Below are 22,562 nucleotides of genomic sequence, written 5' to 3' on the forward strand. Positions count from 1 at the left end.
AAGAACGATGATTAAAAGTAGATCGAACAAAAATAAGTCCAGGCTTGTTCTCGGGATTTTGAATCAGGATTTAAAACATTTATGCTTCGCTTTATTAATTTCCTTTTTCAGCGCACATGCGGCATATTAACTTCATTTTGGATATAATTTGACAATTCTTCGATCGAAACAACTCATTGTTTGTTTAAATGTTTTACGGAAAGAAATTGAGATTTTGGGGTTAACCCCAAAATCTCAATTTCTTTCGCGTTGTGAAAGAAAGCACTGCAAAAAACCCAATGCCCGCTTTCTCGGCCTTTTTTAACCGAACGAAGAAAGTTGAGTCGTGATTCAAAAGTAAAGCGTTTCACCATAATTTGTTCTTAATTAAAATTGCGATTTTTCCCTTTCAGAAGTCGAAGTTCATCTCAGCTGGCGATTGTTTACGCATATCTTAGAGTTACCAACCGAACAACGTCAGCTTAGATGAAAAGTTTTTTTAGCATTCTGTTGAGTTTAGACATACCGGAAGCCGCGCAGTTATCGGTATATTTTCTATATTTACATTTTCCTTCCCCACGGTCGTTTCAGCTTGATGTATTTGTTGCTAAGCTAGAGTGCGTCATTAAGTATGAAAATGCGAGCCTTCGTTTGTTTTGTTATTAATTTGTTTTATTAAGCCCACTTCTCAGGTTTGCTCAAGATTGCTCCCTAAAAGGTCATGCATCCATTATCCCGCCTACCCCACATCGCGCGACAGGTGTATTAAAGACAATGTCATAATCGGCGTCGAAACTGAGAACACTGTTAATTATTTATTGAGCGATTTATCGAGCGATGCCTTAATTTCACCCGGGTTTACAGAAGATAGCTGGAAAGTCTTTGCACGGGCGAAAGCGATTATGCCGTAGAAAGTCTTGGTTTTTGGCAAAATGGCGTTCTGCTGGATTTTCCCAGCTGTCATTATGGGGATTATGCCCTTGGTTTTAGGTAAGTCTTTCGTTTGACGTTATCACCTCGATAAATGTGGAATTTTGTTTTAAATTTCCACTGTTGAATCGAATCAACCTAAACTTGGACTCATGAAAAAAACCCTGATATGCCTCAATTTTTTTTAACTGTTTTGGTCGACACGTAATATTCTCATTAGACAATATTCGTGTCTCAGTCTACAACTGATATAATTCTGTTACTAATGTGTTGAATATGTTAAGAATTCTTACTGAAAGTATTACTTTATCGAACAAAACTTAAATGGCTAAAAACGTTTTTACACCTTTTCTATAAGTTTAGTTTTAAGACATGATTTTTACAAAAAAAGTGCAAATTGAAGGGAAAAGTTGTTTACCAAGCGGCCGTGAAAAATAAAACCTTCTGCACAAATGTCATATTTGACATGAAGAACTGTTTGTTTTGTTAATGCATTACTGGCAGTTGTTTGTTTTACTTTTTTCCGTTCTGTTTCTACTTAGAATTTTAAAATTATGAATTTTATTATAAGAATTATATACGAGGACGTCCTCAAAACCGCTTAGCCGCTTTTAACCAAAGTTTGCTTAGTTTAGATAAGTTTTTTCTTGTTTGTTTTGTGAATAAGTAAGAAAGATTTATGTAAATTTCAACTTTTTCTTTTACAAAAGCTTAAATTAACTTGCGTGAAATTTAACACAAACTCAAAGAATAATGATGATTTCAGAGGTTTTAGTCAATTTAATCGAGACATTGTCGCTGGCTTCTAAATATAGCAATGTGGTAAATCATTGTGAAACCTGTTTCAAAACTATTCAGAAAGATTGTTAGTAAGTGCTTCGCAAGACCCAATGACAAGAACGAACTTGCCGTTACGACAAAAATGATGTCGATTTCGCTCTGCAGTGTCTCTACTGGAGCAAATGGCTACTGTCACATCAGCGTTATATGTAATATTCTTGCTAATTATTTCCGTGTTGCATCACCTATACAAACTTGTACGAGAAATAAAAAGATGATCTGCTTAGCTATAGAACAAAACGGAAGATGAAAAGTTTCGTAAAAGCCTTTTTCTGAAAAAAGCGGGTGAAATAGTATTTAAACGTTACTGAAAACTAAAGGCAAGTTTGTTTCACCCTGAATCACCGTAATGTAAAGCATGACTCATAGCTTAAAGCATGAGTCATAGCCTAAAAAAAGAGTGCTGAATAACTGGAGTACCTAACAATAGCATGGGGTAATAGCTATTTAGTTAATATCTCATTAAGTTACGATATAGGTTTATGGACCCACGAAACAAGAAAATTAACTCGGTTATTTATGTTTTATGGTGCTGTATATTTATATAGTTAGCCAATGTTAGCTAATGTTGATTTTATACCTTTTTACGGAATCATTTACTGTCTATAATTTAAAGGAATAGATGAAACTGCTACTTCAACTAGCTACAAACCAACTACGGCAGAGCTATCCCTTCAAACGTCGCAGACGCAGACGTCAAACGTCACAGTTTCAAAGCAGACCCAAACTACCACGATCTCGGTAACTCAGCAGAGTGCCTTAAAAGTGACTAGCAATTCAAATTTGCTTTCCCATAGAGAAAGTAGTGCGACAACTACTCTTTACCATACCACGACGACTTTTCAAACAAAAACAATATCATCCTCATCATCATCATCCGAGGTACAGGTAGCCGCTTCATCTTCAGTAGCAGCTACCAGTGCATCAGCATCAAGTTTTGCGTCTACCTCACTGCACAAAAGTCGGACCACTGCAACATCAGGCACTACTCCAACAACAGATTACACTAGTGTACATTCTACTGTTTCATCATCATCATCATCATCGTCATCATCATCATCATCATCATCATCATCATCATCATCATCATCATCATCATCATCATCCAAGGTACTGGTAAGTGCTTCATCTACAGAGTCAGCTAGTGTAGCAACAACAGCCTCACGATATCAAAGAACAGCCAGTGTAACGTCTTTCTCCACCCCAACATCAGATTCCACTGGTGTAGTTTCTACCGTTTCATCATCATCTGAGGTACAAGTAACTGCTTCATCTTCAATATCAGCTAGTGCATCGGCAAAAAGTTCTGCGTCTTCCTCGCAAGCTCAAAGTACGGCCACTATAACATCATCAACTGGCCCAACAGATTTCACTGGTGTACTTTCTACCGTTTCATCATCTGAGGTACAAGTAACTGCTTCATCTTCAGTATCAACCAGCGCATCGGCAAAAAGTTCTGCATCTTCCTTGCAAGCTCACAGTACAGCCACTGTAACTACTCCAACATCAGTTTTCACTAGTGCACTTTCTACCGTTTCATCACCATATGGGGTGCAAGTATCTGCTTCATCTTCAGTATCAACTAGTGCATCGGCAAAAAGTTCTGCGTCTTCCTCGCAAGCTCAAAGTACGGCCACTGTACTTTCTACCGTTTCACCATCATCTGAGGTACAAGTAACTGCTTCATCTTCAGTAGCAGCTGGTGCATCAGCATCAAGTTTTGCATCTGCCTCTCAACCTCAAAGTACAGCCACTGTAACATCGTCAACTACCCAAGCATCATATTCCACCAGTGTAGTTTCTACCGTTTCATCATCATCATCCGAGGTACAAGTAACCTCTTCATCTTCAGTATCTTCTAGTGCATCAGCATCAAGTGTTGCATCTGCCATTGTAAAATCATCAACTACCCCAACATCATATTCCACTAGTGTAGTTTCTACCGTTCCATCATCATCAACCGAGGTACAAGTAACTGCTTCATCGTCAGTGTCAGATAGTGCATCAGCATCTAGTTCTGCGTCTACCTCTCAACCTCAAAGTACGGCCATTGCAACATCATCAACAAACCCAACATCATATTCTACTAGTGTAGTTTTTACCGTTCCATCATCTTCGACCGAGGTACAAGTAACTGCTTCATCTTCAGTATCAACTAGTGCATCGGCAACACGTTCTTCGTCTTTCTCGCAAGCTCAAAGTACGGCCACTGTAACATCATCAACTACCCCAACAACAGATTCCACTGGTAAAGTGTCTACCGTTTCATCGTCATCATCATCCGAAGTACAAGTAACTGTTTCATCTTCAGTATCAACTAGTGCCTCAGCATCAAGTTCTGCGTCTACCTCTCAATCTAAAAGTACGACCACTGTAGCAACATCAACTACTCCAACAACAGATTCCACTAGTGTACTTTCTAGCGTTCCATCATCATCAACCGAGGTACAAGTAACTGCTTCATCTTCAGTATCTTCTAGTGCATCAGCATCACGTTCGGCGCCTACTTTGAAAACTCAAAGTACGGCCACTATAACATCATCAGCTACCCTAACACCAGATTCTACTGGTATAGTTTCTACCGTTTCATCGTCATCCAAGGTACTGGTAAATGTTTCATCTTCAATTTCAACTATTGTATCAACGACAGGCTCTGTCTCTATCTCACAAACCCAAAGTTTCGCCACCGCAACATCATCCGCTTCCCCAACATTAGATTCCACTAGCGTACTTCCCATTGTCAAAACATCATCAGAGGTATTATCAAGTGTTTCATCTTCAGTAGCAACTACTGTGTCAATAACAAGTCATTTTACAACTGCAACGATGGCTCTTGTAACTACAGTCACCGTTTCAACACAAACTACAGGAGCACCACCTGAAAGGCCAAAGCAATTTGAAGGTCGTATGGTATTACAGATGCCTTGGCTGCCGGAATACCAATACTCTAACACTTCAGAATTCCAGGTTCTTGCGTCTAGAATTACAAGGAACGTTACTACGGCGCTTAAAACTCTCGATGGCTTTCTTTCTGTGCGAGTTTTACGCTTACGGAAGAGTAGCGTTGGTGTTGACTTCATTGTGTTTGTCAGAAAAAGTGCAGAACTGAACGAAACTTCGGTAGAGCAAAGGCTTATTGAGGCGAACAATACTGGTGTTCTAGACCTGCTTCTTACGAGCATTCAAGTGAAAGAAATGGAAACTACGAAAACAATGGCATCATCACCATCATCAACATTATCATCACCATCAGCATCACCATCGCCATCATCGATGTCCTCATTGTTGTCGTCAACAACAACAACAACAAAATCATCATCATCATCATTATCATTGCCTTCACCAACGCCGTTGCCATCGTCATCATTATCGTCAATCATTATTCTCGGTACGACAGTGAACTTGAAGCTTTCATCGGTGACCATCGCGATATCCCATTCTACAAAAACAGTGTCAAGCAATATCGAGCAAGAGCAAGCGTCGAGTGTTCCATCCTCAACCCTTACAAGTGTACCTGACACTAGGGAGACCTCTACAGTGCAGAACACCTACGATAATTCCATGGTCTCATCTATTGAGAAGTTCAGTACGGCTACCGTGTCACTTAGTTCAACACGACATTCTTTGCAATTTTCATCAACTTCTACGACCAAGGAAATCATGCCCAGTAATTCATCACTGAATACATTTCAGATGCCGACGACGTTTCTGCTACACTCCACTCGTATATTAACGTCAATGTCTGTTCATTCTACGCATAGCGTGACGTCTCTACTATCTGCCACACAGTCAAAACCACCAGGGAACGTGACATTTTCAAGAACCACGTCTCAAGGAACACCTCATACTCTGGCGACAAAAAAACTTAATTCTGCGACACAAAGTAGTCAAATCATATCAAGTGATTTACAAAAGACGGCGTCGACTGATGCACGATTATCAACAGCTGTAACTACTCTTGGGTCATCGTCCCCGCCCACGAAAAGGACCGAATCGACTACAAGCACATTCATCGAAAGCCCTTTCACAACATATCAAGCAATAAAGTCGTCGCTCTTTTCGTATAACAGTACCACTAACACTGAAGCGTTAACTAGTCGGATGACTGTGAGCAGTGAAATCGCGACAACGGATTTCATCATTGGCTTCTCAAGCATCACAAACGATTTGGTGAAGCAAAGTAGTCCTGTCTCTTCGACTAGTACTTCTAAACATCCGAGCTCTCCACTGACATCCTTGAAATTATCAACTAACACAGTTTTGAATTCGACTTTAGTTACCTCATGGAACAGTGAAATAACGGAAGTAACATCTGTGGCATCCCCAGTTTTTGAAACGAGTTCGTCTGCCATTAGATCAACCACTGATCAGCCTTTTGGATCAGTAAGTACGAGTGTTCTTCCTAGTTACACAAGCTGGACATTATCTTCTAAAACCAAAGGCACGCTGGACAGCATCCAAACAGAAACCACAACTTCCTCACATGTAGCACTGCCATTCACTAGCACGATCCCAAGCATTAGTCTTGATGCGACAAAAACTATTGGAACTGCAACAATAGCTCCTGTACCTACAGTCAGTGTTTCGATACAAACCTCAGTACCTCCACCTGAAAGTCCAAAGGAATATGAAGGTCGCATGGTATTACAGATGACTTGGTTGCCGCAATACGAATACGAATACACACCAGAATTCCAAGCTCTTGCGTCTACAATTGAAAGAAAACTTACTAAGGCGCTGAAAACTCTCGATGGCTTTCTTTCCGTGCAAGTTCTACGCTTATGGCAGAGTAGCGTTGGTGTTGACTTTACTGTGTTTGCAAGAAAAAGTGCGCAACTGAACGAGACTGTGGTAGAAAATAGACTGATTGAGGCGAACAGTACTGGTGTTTTGGACCTGCCTCTTAAAAGCGTTCAAGTGAAGGAAAAAGAAACTACTACTGCGCCTTCCTTACCCACAACCATTCCTACAAGTGAAGACAAATCATTAGAACGATGGGTTATTATTCTTATTGTTGCTGGCATCCTGGTATTCTTGTTGGTGCTAATTATATGCATTTTAGTGGTAAGTGTCCGTTTGTTTCTTGCTAATTCAGATAACTAAACAGACATTGTCATAAAAATTTCCTGAATAAAATAAATGGGCAAGTTCTACGTTTTAGTAAGCATAGGTTATCTCTTCAAGGCTTTTGCTGCAGATATTGGAAATATTTGACTGCCAGGAAAGTTAAAGAAAAATCATTATAATCTTGTTTGCGAGTAACTGAAGTCCATGCCTTTTCACTTCGAGAAAACAAATTAACATCGAAAAGACGCTTGGTTCATTTACTAAGTGCGAGAACGCTATAAATTTTGACAAACGTTATTAAAAGTAATTTTCCCCAGTGTTAATAATTAATTTTCCTGTAGGATTAATTATCATTGTTCTTCTGTTGTTCTGTGTTGATAAACTGTATTGAGTCATTCTGACTTCTTATACAGCCGCACATGCGAACTATGGGAACCTCCTGATTCTTGCTTTGAATATCGACCATGCCACCCGTTCTACTGTATGTAAGCCTTTCTAACACTCATGACTGGGCCTATTGTGCTTTCACCTATTAAGTAAGTTTCACCATCGGTTTGTTTTGCTTATTCTCCAGGTTAAACTGACTAAACAACATGGTGGAGTGAGAAGAAGCCGAAAGTACCAGGTTACTAGCGCCAACAATTACCTCGACTATCTGTACACTGAAACTTCAGACTCAAGGTCATCAAAACCTGTGATATTAAGGATGGAGGAAAGGAAAAGAGACGTCAAAGAGAAAGATTCATTTGACGGCATTGTGAACAGTAACAGCGAGCAAAGCCTTTCTCTCAAGGAAGGCAGAATGAAGTCCAAAGATTACACCAACAACAGTAGTTATGAGTGGATAGATTCCAGCAGGGACCCAACCACATCAAACAACTACATATTAAGCATGGAGAGAAAGGACGTCACAGAAGAGCCACCTACTGTTAGGATATATGACGCTGTAGACAGCAATAGTGAGGACAATCGTTCACATAACGAGGATGGAATGGCGGCAAATGCGCGCATCGGCAACATTACCTCTGGGCACAGCAAGGACGCCATAACATCAAACACCGTGACATCACCGATAAATGAACCAAATCAAAACATTAGAGAAGACGTAGTGCGAGCAACACAATACCAAGTTAATAGTAGTAATGGAAGTAGCGAAGCAATAAAATCAAACTCTGATGTATTTCAAGCCATAGAAAACCAACAGGTAGGTCTCACATTTGTTTACAAATCACAATACTGCTCGTTCTCCGGTTCGGGATGCCAAAGGGGTTCGGGGCTCTGGACCTCAAAATAATAGGAGCGTTTACCATTTCCACGAAGATTTGGTCTGAACGGAACTGTTCCAGTTGACTGCTAAATTCCTCTGAAATTGGTTCGGCTAGTCCGGGTCGTTTACCATTTGCACAAAAATACCAGTCGGAATGAAACGGTCAAAATGATACTGCTAAATACCTGCGTGAGGAATGGGGCGTGGGGCGAGCATGGTTTGACAAATGGTACATGGATTTTCAGGTTATTGTGGTTGGAACGGAAAAAGAGGAATTGCGTCTGAGGATTCCACCAGAATGATGAGTACCATTTACCCTTTCAAACGAAAATTCTGTTGGTAAATGCCCTAGGTCTCCGAGCGCTGTGGCAAACTTTTTCCGGGCTGTATGGTTTGCGGCAATATTATATATTATGGCTCGAAGCCCAAAAACGATGGTGTTAAATCCAGGCTTCATAACGACAATTGTAGGGCTCCCAGTCTCTCCATCTTCCCTCCCTCCTCCCTTTCCCCCTCCCGCCGCCCTTTGGGATCCTGCCATTCGGGTATACTGCAAATGGTAGGTTTTGGGCAATAGGGCTTGTTAAGTTCGGTGTTGCAAAACTGTACAAATCAACTGGCACGGGTATGTCGCGGTAGTCTTTTACATTTTTGCCATGTGGTTGCAACGTCATGAATTTGTTTGCAACTCGACTCCATTGCAGATTGTGACGCACAAAGAATGACAATGCGTGATTGGTTTTGGTCAGCAAAAAAATTCCCAAATATGGATATAGTATTTTGAAATACAACAAACAAAAATCGAATGTATGACTGTTGTATGAATGAAACAGCGTATCGAGCAATGATGTATAATTGAAGTATAAATAGCAATATAAAAATTTCTATAGTTTCTTTGCTTAAATAAGGAGGGGATAATTCATCTTTCTTGCTAAGTATATAACAGTTATTATTAAAAACTAATAATGGTATATTGCAATTCCTGCCTTTTGATTGGTTAACAGGCAATGGTATATGAGCTCATATACCATTGACCACAAATATGGTAGCCGATACGCGTCAACGAAAATAGCTGGGGAGCTCAAATATTGCAGTTCTTTGCGTGTTTTTAATAAAACAATTATTTGGATAGGTGATAGTTATAGCCAACTATCCAACGCGCGCTCGTGGAATAATTGTTAAACATCTAACAAAAATTACTTTCTTTTATAGGAGACCACCGCAAATGACGATAAAAGGGCTTACAAAAATCAAGGCTACAAAGATGAAGAGAAATTGTAAAAAGAAACAATAACAACAGTTGGTGAAGGTGTACACAAGACAATCAAAATCTGCAATCAGCTGAAGCGAAGATAACTTCCCTCATAGAAGACATTTAAGCAAAACAAAAACAGTCGTTTCAGTTGTGAAACTAAACACTAGCGAAATAGTGTAAACCAAAAGAATAATTTATATCATCCTTTTGCAGATGTCTGTAGTAATAGTTTCAGCTTATACAGTGTGCAGTTTTATAACTATAATCATAACAATCAAAGCCAGTGTCATCCAACATCAAGATATCACAACAAACCAGTGAGACCTCGTAGCAAAAATACGGAAACGCGCGTATGCAAAGTTACGATTGCTGTTCTATAAAAAAGTCCGGTTACAATTACCTATTGTAATCAATCAATTGATTATCCCTCATTAACCATGCTCAGTCTTCGTTGGTTGAAATCAGAACTCGCGTGTTTGTTTCGATATGTAGTTCAACGAGCTGATAGACGTTTCTAGTTTCTGACCTTTTTGGTCCCTTTTGGCAAACGGTTTTTTAATGCAGAAATATCTTGTTTTTGTAGGGACGATAAATAGAAGTTCGTTAGAGTTTTGAAAAAAATTAATAATGATTAACAGTTGTGCGATAAAAATATTAAAAGCTGAGCAGGATAACTGTGTTATCAGGTTATAGCAAAAACCTAGCTTGAAGTACATAATGCAACGTTATAATTTCTAATTTAACGATTCATTTTTTACGAAAGAAGTCATTAAAATTGCTATAAATAAGTAAACAAAAGTATGTCCTACTTTGACTCACTGTAAAACTAGTCTTTATTAAGTACAATTAATTTACGATATTCAATAAACTTTGTCATAAATCAAGCAGGAAAAAGTTACAAAAGGCAATATATCTCATACTTAAGTTCTTTTATCTGACTGGCTACGAAGTAAGGCATTTATACTGAAACATGTAGCTACCCAAATTGCTCACTAAGTACAAAGGAAAATAATACCAAACTCCTTTGATTGGCGATATATTTAATGTCCTATGACAATTAATTAGATTTTCTGCAATTACTTGAGTAACATGGAGGCCTCCGTTCGGTCCTTTAACTCCCGTTCTTTCTTCTCCCTCCCTATTATATATATACGCTATTACTCCTCCCCCCACCCCCCTCCCAATTTCTCTAGGAACTCATCCAAGCCCCGTTGTTTGTATATAGAAAATTCTCATTATTTTCTGTGAGCGGATAGCGAGTGTCAAGTGGTGAAAACATGAGGCAAGCATACAAAATGGGACCCACTGTGGCAGGCAGCCACGCCGGCAAAAGCTCCCAAGGGAGCAAAATTATCCAGCTGACACTTTCGACGCGCTCAAGATAAAATTCAAGTAAGCCACTCCCTCTCTAAAATATCTATTTTCATTCCCTCGTTGTAAACCCTACCTCTATTGTTTTCTAGAGCCATTATTGTGACCTGTTAGTTAGTTCTTTAAGAACTAATTACATGTCTCCTTCCAAGAGGTAGTAGGCGACCCTACAGTAAAACTGATAATATAATGTCCTTGAACAAGACGAACCAACAAACAAGATTTCATCTACAGTGTACAGCCGACCATAATACAGAGTTACTAAGAAAAGTTACAGCACTACATTATAGTACTCAACTCAGAGATAAAAAGGCAAATTGACCCCAAGCTTTCTAACTTTGAGTGCAGCTAAGGTTTAGAGCGTGGGCATTTGTTCACTTGCTCACCAGGGAACGCTGCACAACAGTTTGTTAAAAAAAAAATTCCGTAAATCCTTTTGAAAAGATGTTACGTCTCTTAGCTTTAGGCCGGCTGTTTAAAGCAAGATAGATTATGCATCAGCTTATCGAGAATAGTGTAATCTGAATTCGAATTTGACTGAGCCAATTTCAAGTTTAGTTTTATGAGGTATCGGTAATCATTTTTTTTACAAATGTAGTTCTTTTAGTTTGTTGGTCCATCATTTAAGCTTTGACAATGTCACATTGTAACTTTTAGCTGTAAAAATAAAAATCTCGGTAAACTTTTATTATTGCGTTAATCAGCTTTGGTAGCCACTATTTACTTAATTATTTACTAATGTAATAATGTATCAATTTTCTTATAAACTAAGGCAATAGACTTGTATTCTGCTTATTCATATACAGTGGAACCTCGATTTAACGAAGTGCCAAGGGACTGGGGAAATTTGTTCGTTATATCGAGGGTTCGTTATATCGAAAACCTCGATATAACGAATTCGCGGAAAAACAACCAAAATGTTCGTTATATCGAGGAATAGTTCATCAATTTTTAACAATTTTACGCTGCACTACGAACCCAGCATTTCCGGATATTGATGATTTCTGAAAATAACATTTATAATGTCCAATATATGCACTTATAGTTCACCACTAAATTTTCTCCGATTCTGATTGGTTTAAATTGAACACGTAACGCGATAGTGCCCGTCCGCCGGAGGGCACTATCAGCCCATAGTGCCCTTCCGTGAAAAATGCCCGGATCGATAGTGCCCGCCCGTGACTGTTTTTTGTAAACAAGCTGCCTGCAGACAAAAAACCCCAACCAAATTCACTGCATTTAGTGAATTTCTCGTCTGGTTTTGTTTCGTTTGTTAAATTTCGGCTTTCAATTGAGTTTTTTTATCCTCAAAAGTAAAAATAATTCACGATGCTTGTTTTTGTATGTGCGCGCGGAAGAAAATTTAGTGGTGAACAATAAAGACAATAGAGTGTTTCTGTCTCGGAACTATCGGTCTGATAGTTGCCCCTTGGAAATTTGATGTTCTTAAAACTAGCATATTTGCCCTCGAAGCTTCGCTTCTCGGGCTAATATTTGTTTTAAGAACATCAAATTTCCGCGGGGCAACTATCAGCCGATAGTTCCTCGACAGAAACACTCTATTGTTAAAATAGTAAGAGCATATGTACTTGAACTTGTTCTCTTGTTACAGGATTAAAGGACTTTCATCTTTGTTGGTCTGTTCCGCATTCATCTTTTGTCGCGTGTTGACAATATTTCGTTATTTCGAGGTACATTTTACGTTTGGGTCTCTGGATTGTGTTCGTTATAACGAGGATTTCGTTATATCGAGGTTCGTTATATCGAGGTCCTGTTCCGTACATTTTACTGTAACTTTGGACGGGCTGAAGAAAATCGTTCGTCAAACCGAGGACTTCGTTATATAGAGGTTCGTTAAATCGAGGTTCCACTGTAATCTTATATAAACTTTCTATATAAAACGGTTTCTATATCTCTTATAAATTCATACGATCCGTTAATAATCACACTTGTAAAACGGGAAAAAAGTTTTGAGGGAGTAGCACACTTAAAACGCAAAATGCTACATACATGTATATTTACACAGGTTTCATCCTTTAATCCTAAACTTCCCGGAATCTGTAAAAATAACCACTCCTTCACACAAATTTCCTTCAATTCCATATTTCTTTCCGATTTCTCAGTATATCGGAAACTTAAGGAAATTGACCTGATATTTAAACAAATTTTCTTATGAAGCGCTTAAAAAATGTATGACGAACTTGAATGTCGCTACTGGGGCTTCAAGGGCTAAAATAAAATAAATCGATAGCCAATAACTGCTATACATTAAAGCCTGGTTTTCACTTGCTACTCAAACACACGTGCAAGCACAAGAGATTTGTGTCACCTGAAGCCAACGCCGACGCAAGCGTTTCACACCGCGAGAGCAAGTACAAGGAAAAGGAAAAATTGAATCCGTGTGCTTGTGTTTTGTTTGCATGCACGGTGATATAAGGGCTCTTGTGCTTGCGTTTGCGCTTGCGCTGCTAGTGAAAAGCAGGCTTAACATGAGAATCTGTAACTGAAACTATTCTGAATCATGCTATGGCTTTAGATTGAGACAGCTACTAAGCTTGCTCTTCTACTCAGTTTGTTCATCTACTCAGCTTGTTTTTCGACTCCACTTTATTGGTGTCCGGCCACAAGCTTTCCTTTGTCCTTTGGTCTGATTGTAAATAGAAAAAGAAAAAAAAAAATAAATAGACGATAACGAAGGCAAATCTCCTAAAGTGTTCGACAAGTTATTTCCTCTTAAAGGGAACCTTCACTGCACTGTTACGAAAAGTTGCGTTGAATTGTTTGAAATAACGCCTAAATTCAAATTGTACTGGACAAGAGAGAAAAAAACATTTAATAGCAACCAAAAATGAAGACGATTATCGCTTTCAAATTCCCTGCGCACCGCCATTTTGGATTTTATGACATGGAATGGTTGTCGCTATTGTTAGGAAGCAGAGGATCTTTTCCGTGAAACAACTTGGCAACTGAAGGGCGGAAGGACGAACGTAGGGCCTAACGAAGACAGAAAGGAAGGAACGAACTTCGAACAGAAAAGAGATTAATTCACACAATATCTATGACATTTTTTCATAATCTGTAACAATTTTAACATTATATTTTTCTGTTTTAGAGTTTCTAATGTACTATCTATGTCAGTTTGTCTTTTATGATATGTTTTTAGTTTCTACCTTTATCGTCTTCTTAACAATTTCAGTTATTATTTTAACAGGGCCCACGTTGTTAGCAGTTGTGTAATTGAAGTGACTACCCTGTATAAATATTTTAATTATTATAAATATACAAGACTTCAGACTCCTTGTCCTTACAAGGTTTTTAACTCATGCAGTAATGTACAAAGCAAAAATATCTGCTCACCCCAAACGCTCCATACGTTTCAAGCCGTTCGTTTATCGTTGATAGGTCTGTTCGATACACCATTTGTGGTTTTCACTTCTGAAGCGCGCAGATTTCGTTCCCACATGAGCAGATCATCACTGCTTCGTATCCACTCAGAATCATTGATAGCCATGTGGTCAGGAAAATGGGTCTTTTTCTTGAGGTTCCTGTATTTACACTGAAAAAAAAAACAAACAAACAAAAACAGTTGATCATTTTTAATTTTTTTTTTCAAAGTTTCCAGCCTTTTGGTTATTTAGTGTGTAAAAATATTTCAGGGTCCTAAAGGGGTTCAGGGTTCCAGAGCTCTGGGCCCAAAACAGCCGGGCTCAGGGCTTCGGGCTCTGTGGCAAACATTTTCTGCGCTCCACTCCACTAAATGATAGGAAGACTCCAAGCAGTAAAACGATTAGGCTCCAGGCTCAGGGAAACTTTTAGGGTTCCCAGACAACAGGCACCACCTCTTTGAAACCCTGTTATTTAAGATTTAAAACTGCGAAACAGGGAAAGGAAAAAGGGTGAAATATTACGGGAGTTTGGGCAAAGTTACGGTGACAAATAGTGAAAATCACTTTCTAAACGAACTTCTAAAGTACTGCAATACTGTAGTTCATTCTCGCTTCAAAGGGGGCTGTAAAAGTGTTTCAGAATCCCTGGTCACCGTGGAAAATCTCAAATAAAAACAGCATAGAAAAGCAAATATATAGGCAAATAAGCAGAAATAATAACAAGACTTCAGTTTAATGACCGAAATAGACTTACGCAGACGCAGATCAGAGCAATGAGAAGGATGATAATTAAAGCCACGGCCACCACAACAATGATGAATGTGCCCATGGGTGTGGCCATGTCGATGGCCTTGTCCCAGATTTCGGTTCCCTTTGTTGAACTTGTAGGTGGTACTGTAGTCGCCTTGGTTACAGGTGCTGACTTAGTAGGGGAAACTGAAATACAAAAATACTCCGGTTTACCAAAAATGAGTTACATCACCAGTCTAAGCTGTAACGCTTGTTATCTGTTCTAGAGGGGCGAGGTGAGGGAGGTAGGGTAGGGGTGAGTTTGGTGGCGAGGGGGGGGGGGGGGTGGTGGGTAGGTATGTCTGATAAGAGGTGTATCGCTGAGGTCTAAAAAATAAAAAGAATAAGGACCAATAACTCCCTTCAATTTATCTCACTTCTTTTAACCTTTGATAACAAATCTTACGAGAACGAAGGACCAGTGTTAACAAAGTTTCATCAAAAGGTAAATTCTCCCAATGGGAATAAAATAAAATGTATGACAATTAGCAAGGAAAACTTTGATGTTATCAGTACCTGTTGGAGCGATTGAAGAGGATGGCTGTTGAGGTAACTTCACAATGGGGTCTCCAAGCAACTTGTATCCCAGTTGTGTGCTATTACTTTCATTCAGAGCCTTAAATATGATATCCACTGTCGCATTCGACGGTTTCTTTACTACAATATCAAAATCCACCACCACGCTTCCACTTGATAGCTTCGTAACCTCAACGCGTTCAAAACCAAATAGCTTGTTACTCAAAAACTGTCCTACTCTTGACTTAAATTCAGTTACAAACGCGTTGAATTCTGCTGAACTGGTGTTGCCGTAGTCAGCTTTATACGTTTCGTTCACCTCAATTCTTGCTTCGAACTTCTTTGTTACCGGCGGTACTAAAAGATGATAACATAAGTTATTGCAACCAAAGTAATCCATGGTATTTTCATATTTTTCTGAGGGCCTACGGATAATTCTGAAAATGATGTGTCAAGTCCAGAATTGAACAGCGTGATTGCATAGCAACGAGGGTGTACAGCAGTCGCACAGTTACAGAGGGAGGATGGGATTAACGTGCTGAGTATTACAGTATATAACTGGATTTAAGAAATGCAGAAAGAGTGTAAAAGCATCTGGAAGTGAAAATCATTAAGAGAAAGACAGAAGTCTTAAACTAACTAACAAAGTCCCGTAAAGTACGCAAACTAAACGTATTTTCTTACAATCAAAACGTAAGTTTAATATGTTGATCGAGGTGTTTTCTCTGTAACAATTTTTTCCTACTGACACAAATTAAACTTACCAGTTGGTATTGTTGTTGAAAGTGTAACATTACTGCTTGGGCGTGGAGCTAAAGGGAAAATGAACAAACAAACAAACAAAGAAGTTAATAAATAAATAAATAAATTATAAAGTAGATTTGTTTTTTAATATTGTAGTACATGTAGAAAGTTTAGGAAAATTAATTTTTAGATCTGTTGTAAGGTGCACTGGGTATGAGAAAAAACGCCCAATAAAAAATGCATAATATGTAAAAATTATTACTATATCATGTTTATTTTTTTGATACAACGGGCTAAAAAGCACTGTTCACGGTCAGCGCGTTTTGCCTCGGACGCGACATTTTACCGAAAACTGATTCTATATTGCGAGAAAAGTTGCTTCAATGAATGATAAATGAGAGTGTTTACTAACAAGGAGTTTCTGACTTGGTGAGTGGAACAATCGGTAGCGAGAATAATGATAATAAGAATAAGTAAATTAAAAACGTACAGCAAGTGTCAGTTTGAGAGATAGGTCTCTACGCGGTTTCTTAGCGGCACCTCCAGGTACACTGATAAACGTTTGTGTCTAAGAGTGTAGGTTTGGGGCCGAAATACGTAAAGGTTATTCATAAGCCGTTGGCATATGCTTTTTCATGTGTTGCACGAGAACATTCTTAATTCTATGATATGGCTAACGAACAGTTAAGGCTTACCAATCTGAGTTATGTTTGAAGTAGCCCTCCCATTGCCGCTTGAGTTTGAAACTGTATGGTGAGCTAAAAAAAATTGAAAAAAAAAAAATCGAGTTCCATAACTATGAATTTTAATAACCGAGTCTCACGAGACATAAAGCATGCTTACGCCTTTATAGTTGCAGTACGAGAACAAAATCGAGACGTACTACTTTTCGAATTTTAGTCAATATACTATATTCCCAGAGCCCTCACTCCTTCCTGTGGCTGACCAGTTGAATAAAAGACTTTTTTTCTACAACATTTTCCAAAAATTTACAAAACGCAATCTGAGTGCTCCCTGCAATCAAATCCCCCATGGCAAAGAGCTTATGAGGGCGGAGAAATGTTAAGACTGCTATCCAAATCCAAACGTCCACACTTACCAGTAAAAGATGGGGATATGTCACCGCTTGTTATTGTCACTAAACAGAAAACATGAATAAAATTATATAATTATTACACTTTAACTGATACCCATACCACTTGATACATTTTTAGCACTGACATAAATTGGAATCGCCTGTCTTTTTAGTCTGACTTATCCTTGAATACGAGAACACTTTTTTCCCGCCATTTTGAGAGTGCAGCAAACATGGCGCGATAATACAACGTTTGCCGGGGAAGCCAGTTTTCTAACAAATCTCCGCAAATTTATACTTCTGAACAAAATATACCTGGAAGAAAAATTTGCCAATCAAATTTTGGGGATGTAGTAGGAAGCGTGTGTTTAATTTTCATAAAATACTGTAATTCTAATCTTAATGGGCTCTTTGGCAAGCTACGCACAAGAGGACATCAAAAACAAACAAAAATCAAGATTGACTGTTTTATAAGTCACTTTGTTTGTTGGCTGTTGCATTCTTTTGCCGCCCTGAGCATGGCGGATGTTGTGCCATGTGACCGGTTCATGCAAAAGAAAAATAACTGAAACATACCAGTTAAAGTTGCGTTTGTAGCTGAATCAGTAGCATTGACTGTGGCTAAAACAAAAGATAAAATTAATAAATCGGATCGTTATCGCTTAAGCTTTGTGACCATCGATTTTACGGGCCAAGCCACCGTGCCATTTACGAACTACTGATTTAGTCTCAATAGATGTTACAGGGATTCCCAAACTTTATAAGTGTGAAGACTAAGTGTTCCAATGCCGGACATAAAAACTCTTAACTCCAGCAGGTGAAAAGAACGGAAATAAAACTTACCAGTTGCATTACTTCCGACTGTTGGAGATGGGGCGACTAAAAGAAATGACACAATAGAGTGAATTCGTGTAACCCGTTTTTCATATGTAAATGTAATGTGCAATATTCTAATAAAACTGTACAGAAAAACAGAAAATTACGTATAAAGCGTCAAGCTTCTATCAACATGTAAAAACCAAAACAGATAACAGGACTTAACATTTGTCATGCCTTGATTTGTTTTTCGATTTAAGATAAACAAGTTTATATTCAAAATCGCGTTAAGGAAAACAAAAACTAACTTGACTGTTGCACAATTCTGTGCGCGCAATTCATTTTGGGCGTTTGAGCAAACCACGATGGCAACAAACTTTTGCTTCGCAAACAAAAGGTTTCACGAGCAGGAAAAATTGCTATGCACATGTTTTTGGCAAATTTATTTGCCGTCTTCTTTTGTGTTTTGAACCAGACCGATAATTTTTCGATTTTTTGGTTTGAAACCGCTTTATTTCGATTTAGGTTTATAGCAGTTGAAAATGTTCAAAGAAGGAGGAAACACTTCCTGTTTATTTTCTGTAAAACAATTAAACTGATTGCTTTGTGGTTTTCTGACCACTCGTGTATTGTTTTATTGAACACAAACATTAGAATATTTTGCGGAATATTTTTAAAAACGGGTTAAGGTGGATTTCCACTGACGCGTAATTTTTTACGTGCGTTTACGTGCGTGAAAAAATTTAGAGACAATGTATGAACGACTTGCGTAAACGTTTACGCAAGTCGTTCACACATGGTCTCTAAATTTTTTCACGCACGTAAACGCACGTAAAAAATTGCGCGTCAGTAGAAATCCACCTTTACACGAATTCACTCAAGTGACAACATTAACAGCCTCTTATATAACACATAAACACTTACACATACTCTAGAACCATTTCTGCTTTAAATTCTTTTAAAAAGTAGAGCTTCTAAAGAGCTTTTGTTACTTCCCCTTACCAAACGTATACGGAAGTATAGTCCAGTTGCCAATTTCTTCCGCCATTTGGAATAAGGTCCAAAAATGCCACAAAAAAAAGCGTGGGCATGGTCACCGATGTCATCTTATTTGTGTAAAATGGTTTTACTGCGAAGCGTGCACAGCTTCCTGTAATTTTTCTGCTGAATTTTTCTTATAGATGAATACTTTTTAGACTAGAAACAAGTCTGCACGCCTCAAATCGATTAAGTCCATCAAATTCGATGAGTAAAATCGTAACATTACATAAAACAATTCATTCAATCAGTTTTGTCACTACACTACGAAATTGTTTGACATCAGATTCATAAAGCCCTGCATTTTGCCTCATGACTGCACTATAAATAAAACGCTTACTGATTGAGTGCACTTCTCACTTTGCACCGGCAGCAAAGTATCATTAATGCAGTTTGGAAGGCACTTCCCAGAAAACACTTAATAACAAAAACCGATTTTGTTGATCGAACCTCAACTGAAACACTTTTAGATTTTGTCTAGCCCAGGAATTAAGGCACTGCAAATAAACAGGATAGAAACCGGCATACAGTTTGCTTGCACTGTTTTTCTAACCACGTGTCACACAGATTTGACCTTGAATCAGCAGAACCGGTCTTTTACAGATTCACATTCGTACTTTGGACCCCAAAAAATAAATATTATAATTCTTCCTTGTTTGTTCAATAATCCCTAACCACTTCCCGCTATAGACGAAAATATCCGTAAAATAAACAGGTATTTTCCTAATAACAGGCTTAAATCCGCAAAAATACGATTATATGGGGGCGAATGAAGAAATGAACAAAAAATAAAACTGAACTCATTTCTTGATTCTTTGCAAATCTCTCAGAGTTTAGCTATTTCAAAATGCATCATTCTTTAAAATAAATGTTCTCCATAACGTAAAACGGGGAAAAACTCGCATAAAACGACAATTTTTGACTGACATAGAAATTAATTCGTTATCTTTGGTATCGGTAATCCTAATCATATCAGAGTTTCATTGTCACTGGATGTTATCCAAGATACAAATATATAAAGAGCCTTCGATTTGATCACCAAAGCCGTGAAGACTTCAACACAGCGAGACAATTAAAATGATACAACGAATTATAGGAAACGCACACACTATTTTCCCGGTATATAATAGAGACACTCGTCTAAAACGGTAAAATATTGAACAAATTGAACAATAAACCACAGCGAAAGCACTTAGCCTGGCTTCTGTGATACAAGTTTAGACCGTGAAACCAAAAATGCCGCACAAACCAATGTATCACTGAATCAGTGTTTGAATTTTCTTCACTATTGTCTATCCCTACCTTCTTTTGTATTCTTTTGTGTTACTGTAATGTTCCTTTACTGTTTTAGATATTAAAACTCTAATTTTTTCACGATTTTGGAAACGAAGTGCAGTTGATTCACTGAAAAAATCGACATATTTCAGCTACATTGCGTGCACCACGGTAGTCAAGGAAATGGTCCTTTATAAGGTGTTTGACTTGACAGCGTGGCTTTTAAGTCGTTTCCTGGCTTAAAACAGTCTAGCGCTTTAATCGGCTCGTTTCGAGGATTGATGCAACGCCAACACAATGTCCTTTAGATGCCTTTTTTGTTATGCTTCAAGTACGGTGCCCTTGGGTTTGCCAGTGTTTTGGTTAATATACGGTCTAATATACGGTCTACAAATGAATTCTGACATCTAGATATTGTGCTTGTGTTTTTGTATTTTATCACGTAGTTTTCGTCAGATAGTACCCTTAACATAAGATATAGCCATACTAGGTGATAAGTTCACGTAAAAGCCTTCTTTTGAAGTTATACATGCGGAAAAATTAATAAATCATAATAAAAAATAATTATTGCACTATCAAAGCATGCTCGGAACACGCAAAACATTTAAACTGTTCCGGACAATATTGGGTGCAGAGATAACAGGCTCAGTGCTATATTTGAATTGTTGCGTAACAAAATAAAATAAATATAATATATACCAATGCAAAAAACGTCACTTTCACAAAATGCATAGTTAGTAGGAACAGATATTAAAAAGTGCTTTAATAGGATAATTGCTTCACTAAACTTACATAAAAAAAGTCCACAATTATACAGAATAACTATGATAACCTCATTATTGCGTTACTTCCGGGCATGAAATAATACTGTATTCAAAATAAACTCGTTTAGCGCTCGATTACAAGCTATACAATATGTGATACCCAAAACATAAATTCACGCAGAGAAAACAATTCTTCAGTTCAATGCAGGTCGAATAAAACGTGTTTTAGTAGTAACAATAAAAACGGTTTGTTTCTAAAAGCCCAAAAAGTGCAGTAGACAGGTATAATAAAATAATGACCAGCACTTACTCGCTGTCGTACTTGAGCCATAACGTACTAAGGATATGAGGACAATAAAGCTGAACACAGACTGTAGAATTCGAGCCATTGTTGAGTTGTAAGTACTTGACAGTTTACTGTGTGGTTCTAAGGCAAGATAACGATAGTTAGTATGCGAGATAAACTGAATTCAATCATAAAAAATCGTTGAGAAATATGGCGGTCAGTCACTTCTTAGCGGCGAATCGAATCAGCATACTGAAGACAATAACTAAACGCATATCAACCCGTCCGTGAAATATCGATTCGAGATGAGACCGGAGTCAACAAGGGATCTGGAGAAATATCAATAATTAAAGCTTACCGTTTACTTTCAGCAACCAACCCAAAATGGCCGCCTTATGGAGACTTGACACAAACAACTTCCCGTAATCTAGGTGACGAATGAACAAGCGAAATGTATAATAAATTATCTGATCTGAAATTTAATCCGTCACAGAGCTGCAAAATCACTGGCCAATGGCGAATCGCAGCTGTTGAGAAAAAACAACGCTGGGTTTGCCGAATTGAAATATAAAATCCGCGAGAATAAGCTTGTTTACCCGTTCAATAAATTTTACTTTGACGCAGAAGGCATTTGCCTATATAAACAGCGATACGACAATCGGGCGGGTTTTGCATTAATAACTTTGGTAGACAATGGGAAAGACTTCGGGATGTCTATCATTGAACTGCGTGACGTAATGCCACAAGAATTGATTTGTTCTGCTAATTTATGCACAAGATAACGCTAGTCTAAAAATAGAACTCTAATCATTGAGTTCGTGTTGATTGTCCTGCCTTCGTCCGTCAAGTTCGGTATTTTTTTTCGACGTAATAGCAAGTTTCTTTTGAATGCGGCGAATTTCGTTTTTTCGATTGTTTAAATTTAGCAGCATTTCGAGCTCGCTCGCAATAACGAGGTGTCTGTTTTCATATGGTATGAACCTACCTTTTCTTTGTGAACAATAGACACTTGCCTAGCGAAAAAGCAGCTAGCAGTGAACTCAAGTGTCTGAATCACGTGCTTGCCTTATGCTACTCATTCCCACCTGCTTGATGGGAAAGAGCGGAAAAACAAATATTCCGAGAAACATAGCATTTTTTCCGACATTATCTTATTATCTAGCT

General features: G+C 38.2%; 2 protein-coding genes across 2 annotated transcripts; one reads left to right on the forward strand and one right to left on the reverse strand.

The window, feature by feature from the left end:
- Nucleotides 1-791: 791 nt before the first annotated feature.
- On the forward strand, nt 792-10,031 carry LOC144633755 (uncharacterized). Its single transcript, XM_078492620.1, has 4 exons — nt 792-969; nt 2,366-6,813; nt 7,391-8,020; nt 9,296-10,031. Exons 1-4 carry the CDS (start codon nt 912-914, stop codon nt 9,362-9,364), a joined length of 5,205 nt encoding a protein of 1,734 aa, XP_078348746.1. The 5' UTR covers nt 792-911; the 3' UTR covers nt 9,365-10,031.
- A 122-nt stretch (nt 10,032-10,153) lies between these two features.
- On the reverse strand, nt 10,154-22,402 carry LOC144633782 (uncharacterized). The gene is made up of 12 exons (XM_078492655.1): nt 22,384-22,402; nt 21,757-21,825; nt 21,423-21,539; nt 18,063-18,098; nt 17,796-17,840; nt 17,244-17,282; nt 16,840-16,902; nt 16,165-16,212; nt 15,401-15,757; nt 14,850-15,031; nt 14,067-14,265; nt 10,154-13,356 (listed from the first exon to the last, which is right to left on the reverse strand). Exons 3-11 carry the CDS (start codon nt 21,499-21,501, stop codon nt 14,086-14,088), a joined length of 1,029 nt encoding a protein of 342 aa, XP_078348781.1. The 5' UTR covers nt 21,502-21,539; nt 21,757-21,825; nt 22,384-22,402; the 3' UTR covers nt 10,154-13,356; nt 14,067-14,085.
- Between the last annotated feature and the right edge of the window lie 160 nt (nt 22,403-22,562).

The sequence above is a fragment of the Oculina patagonica genome, chromosome 12 (assembly GCF_052425735.1).
Source record: "Oculina patagonica isolate OP01 chromosome 12, crgOcupat, whole genome shotgun sequence".
NCBI classification, from domain to species: Eukaryota; Metazoa; Cnidaria; class Anthozoa; order Scleractinia; family Oculinidae; genus Oculina; species Oculina patagonica.

Coding starts and splice junctions, on each gene's coding strand:
- LOC144633755 (XM_078492620.1), top strand. CDS start 912: ATGGCGTTCTGCTGGATTTTCCCAGCTGTCATTATGGGGATTATGCCC. Junction 970..2,365: donor GATTATGCCCTTGGTTTTAG/GTAAGTCTTTCG, acceptor TATAATTTAAAG/GAATAGATGAAACTGCTACT. Junction 8,021..9,295: donor AAGCCATAGAAAACCAACAG/GTAGGTCTCACA, acceptor TTTCTTTTATAG/GAGACCACCGCAAATGACGA.
- LOC144633782 (XM_078492655.1), bottom strand. CDS start 21,501: ATGGCTCGAATTCTACAGTCTGTGTTCAGCTTTATTGTCCTCATATCC. Junction 18,099..21,422: donor TGGCTCAAGTACGACAGCGA/GTAAGTGCTGGT, acceptor CATTTCTTTTAG/TCGCCCCATCTCCAACAGTC. Junction 16,903..17,243: donor CATATCCCCATCTTTTACTG/GTAAGTGTGGAC, acceptor AATTTTTTTTAG/CTCACCATACAGTTTCAAAC.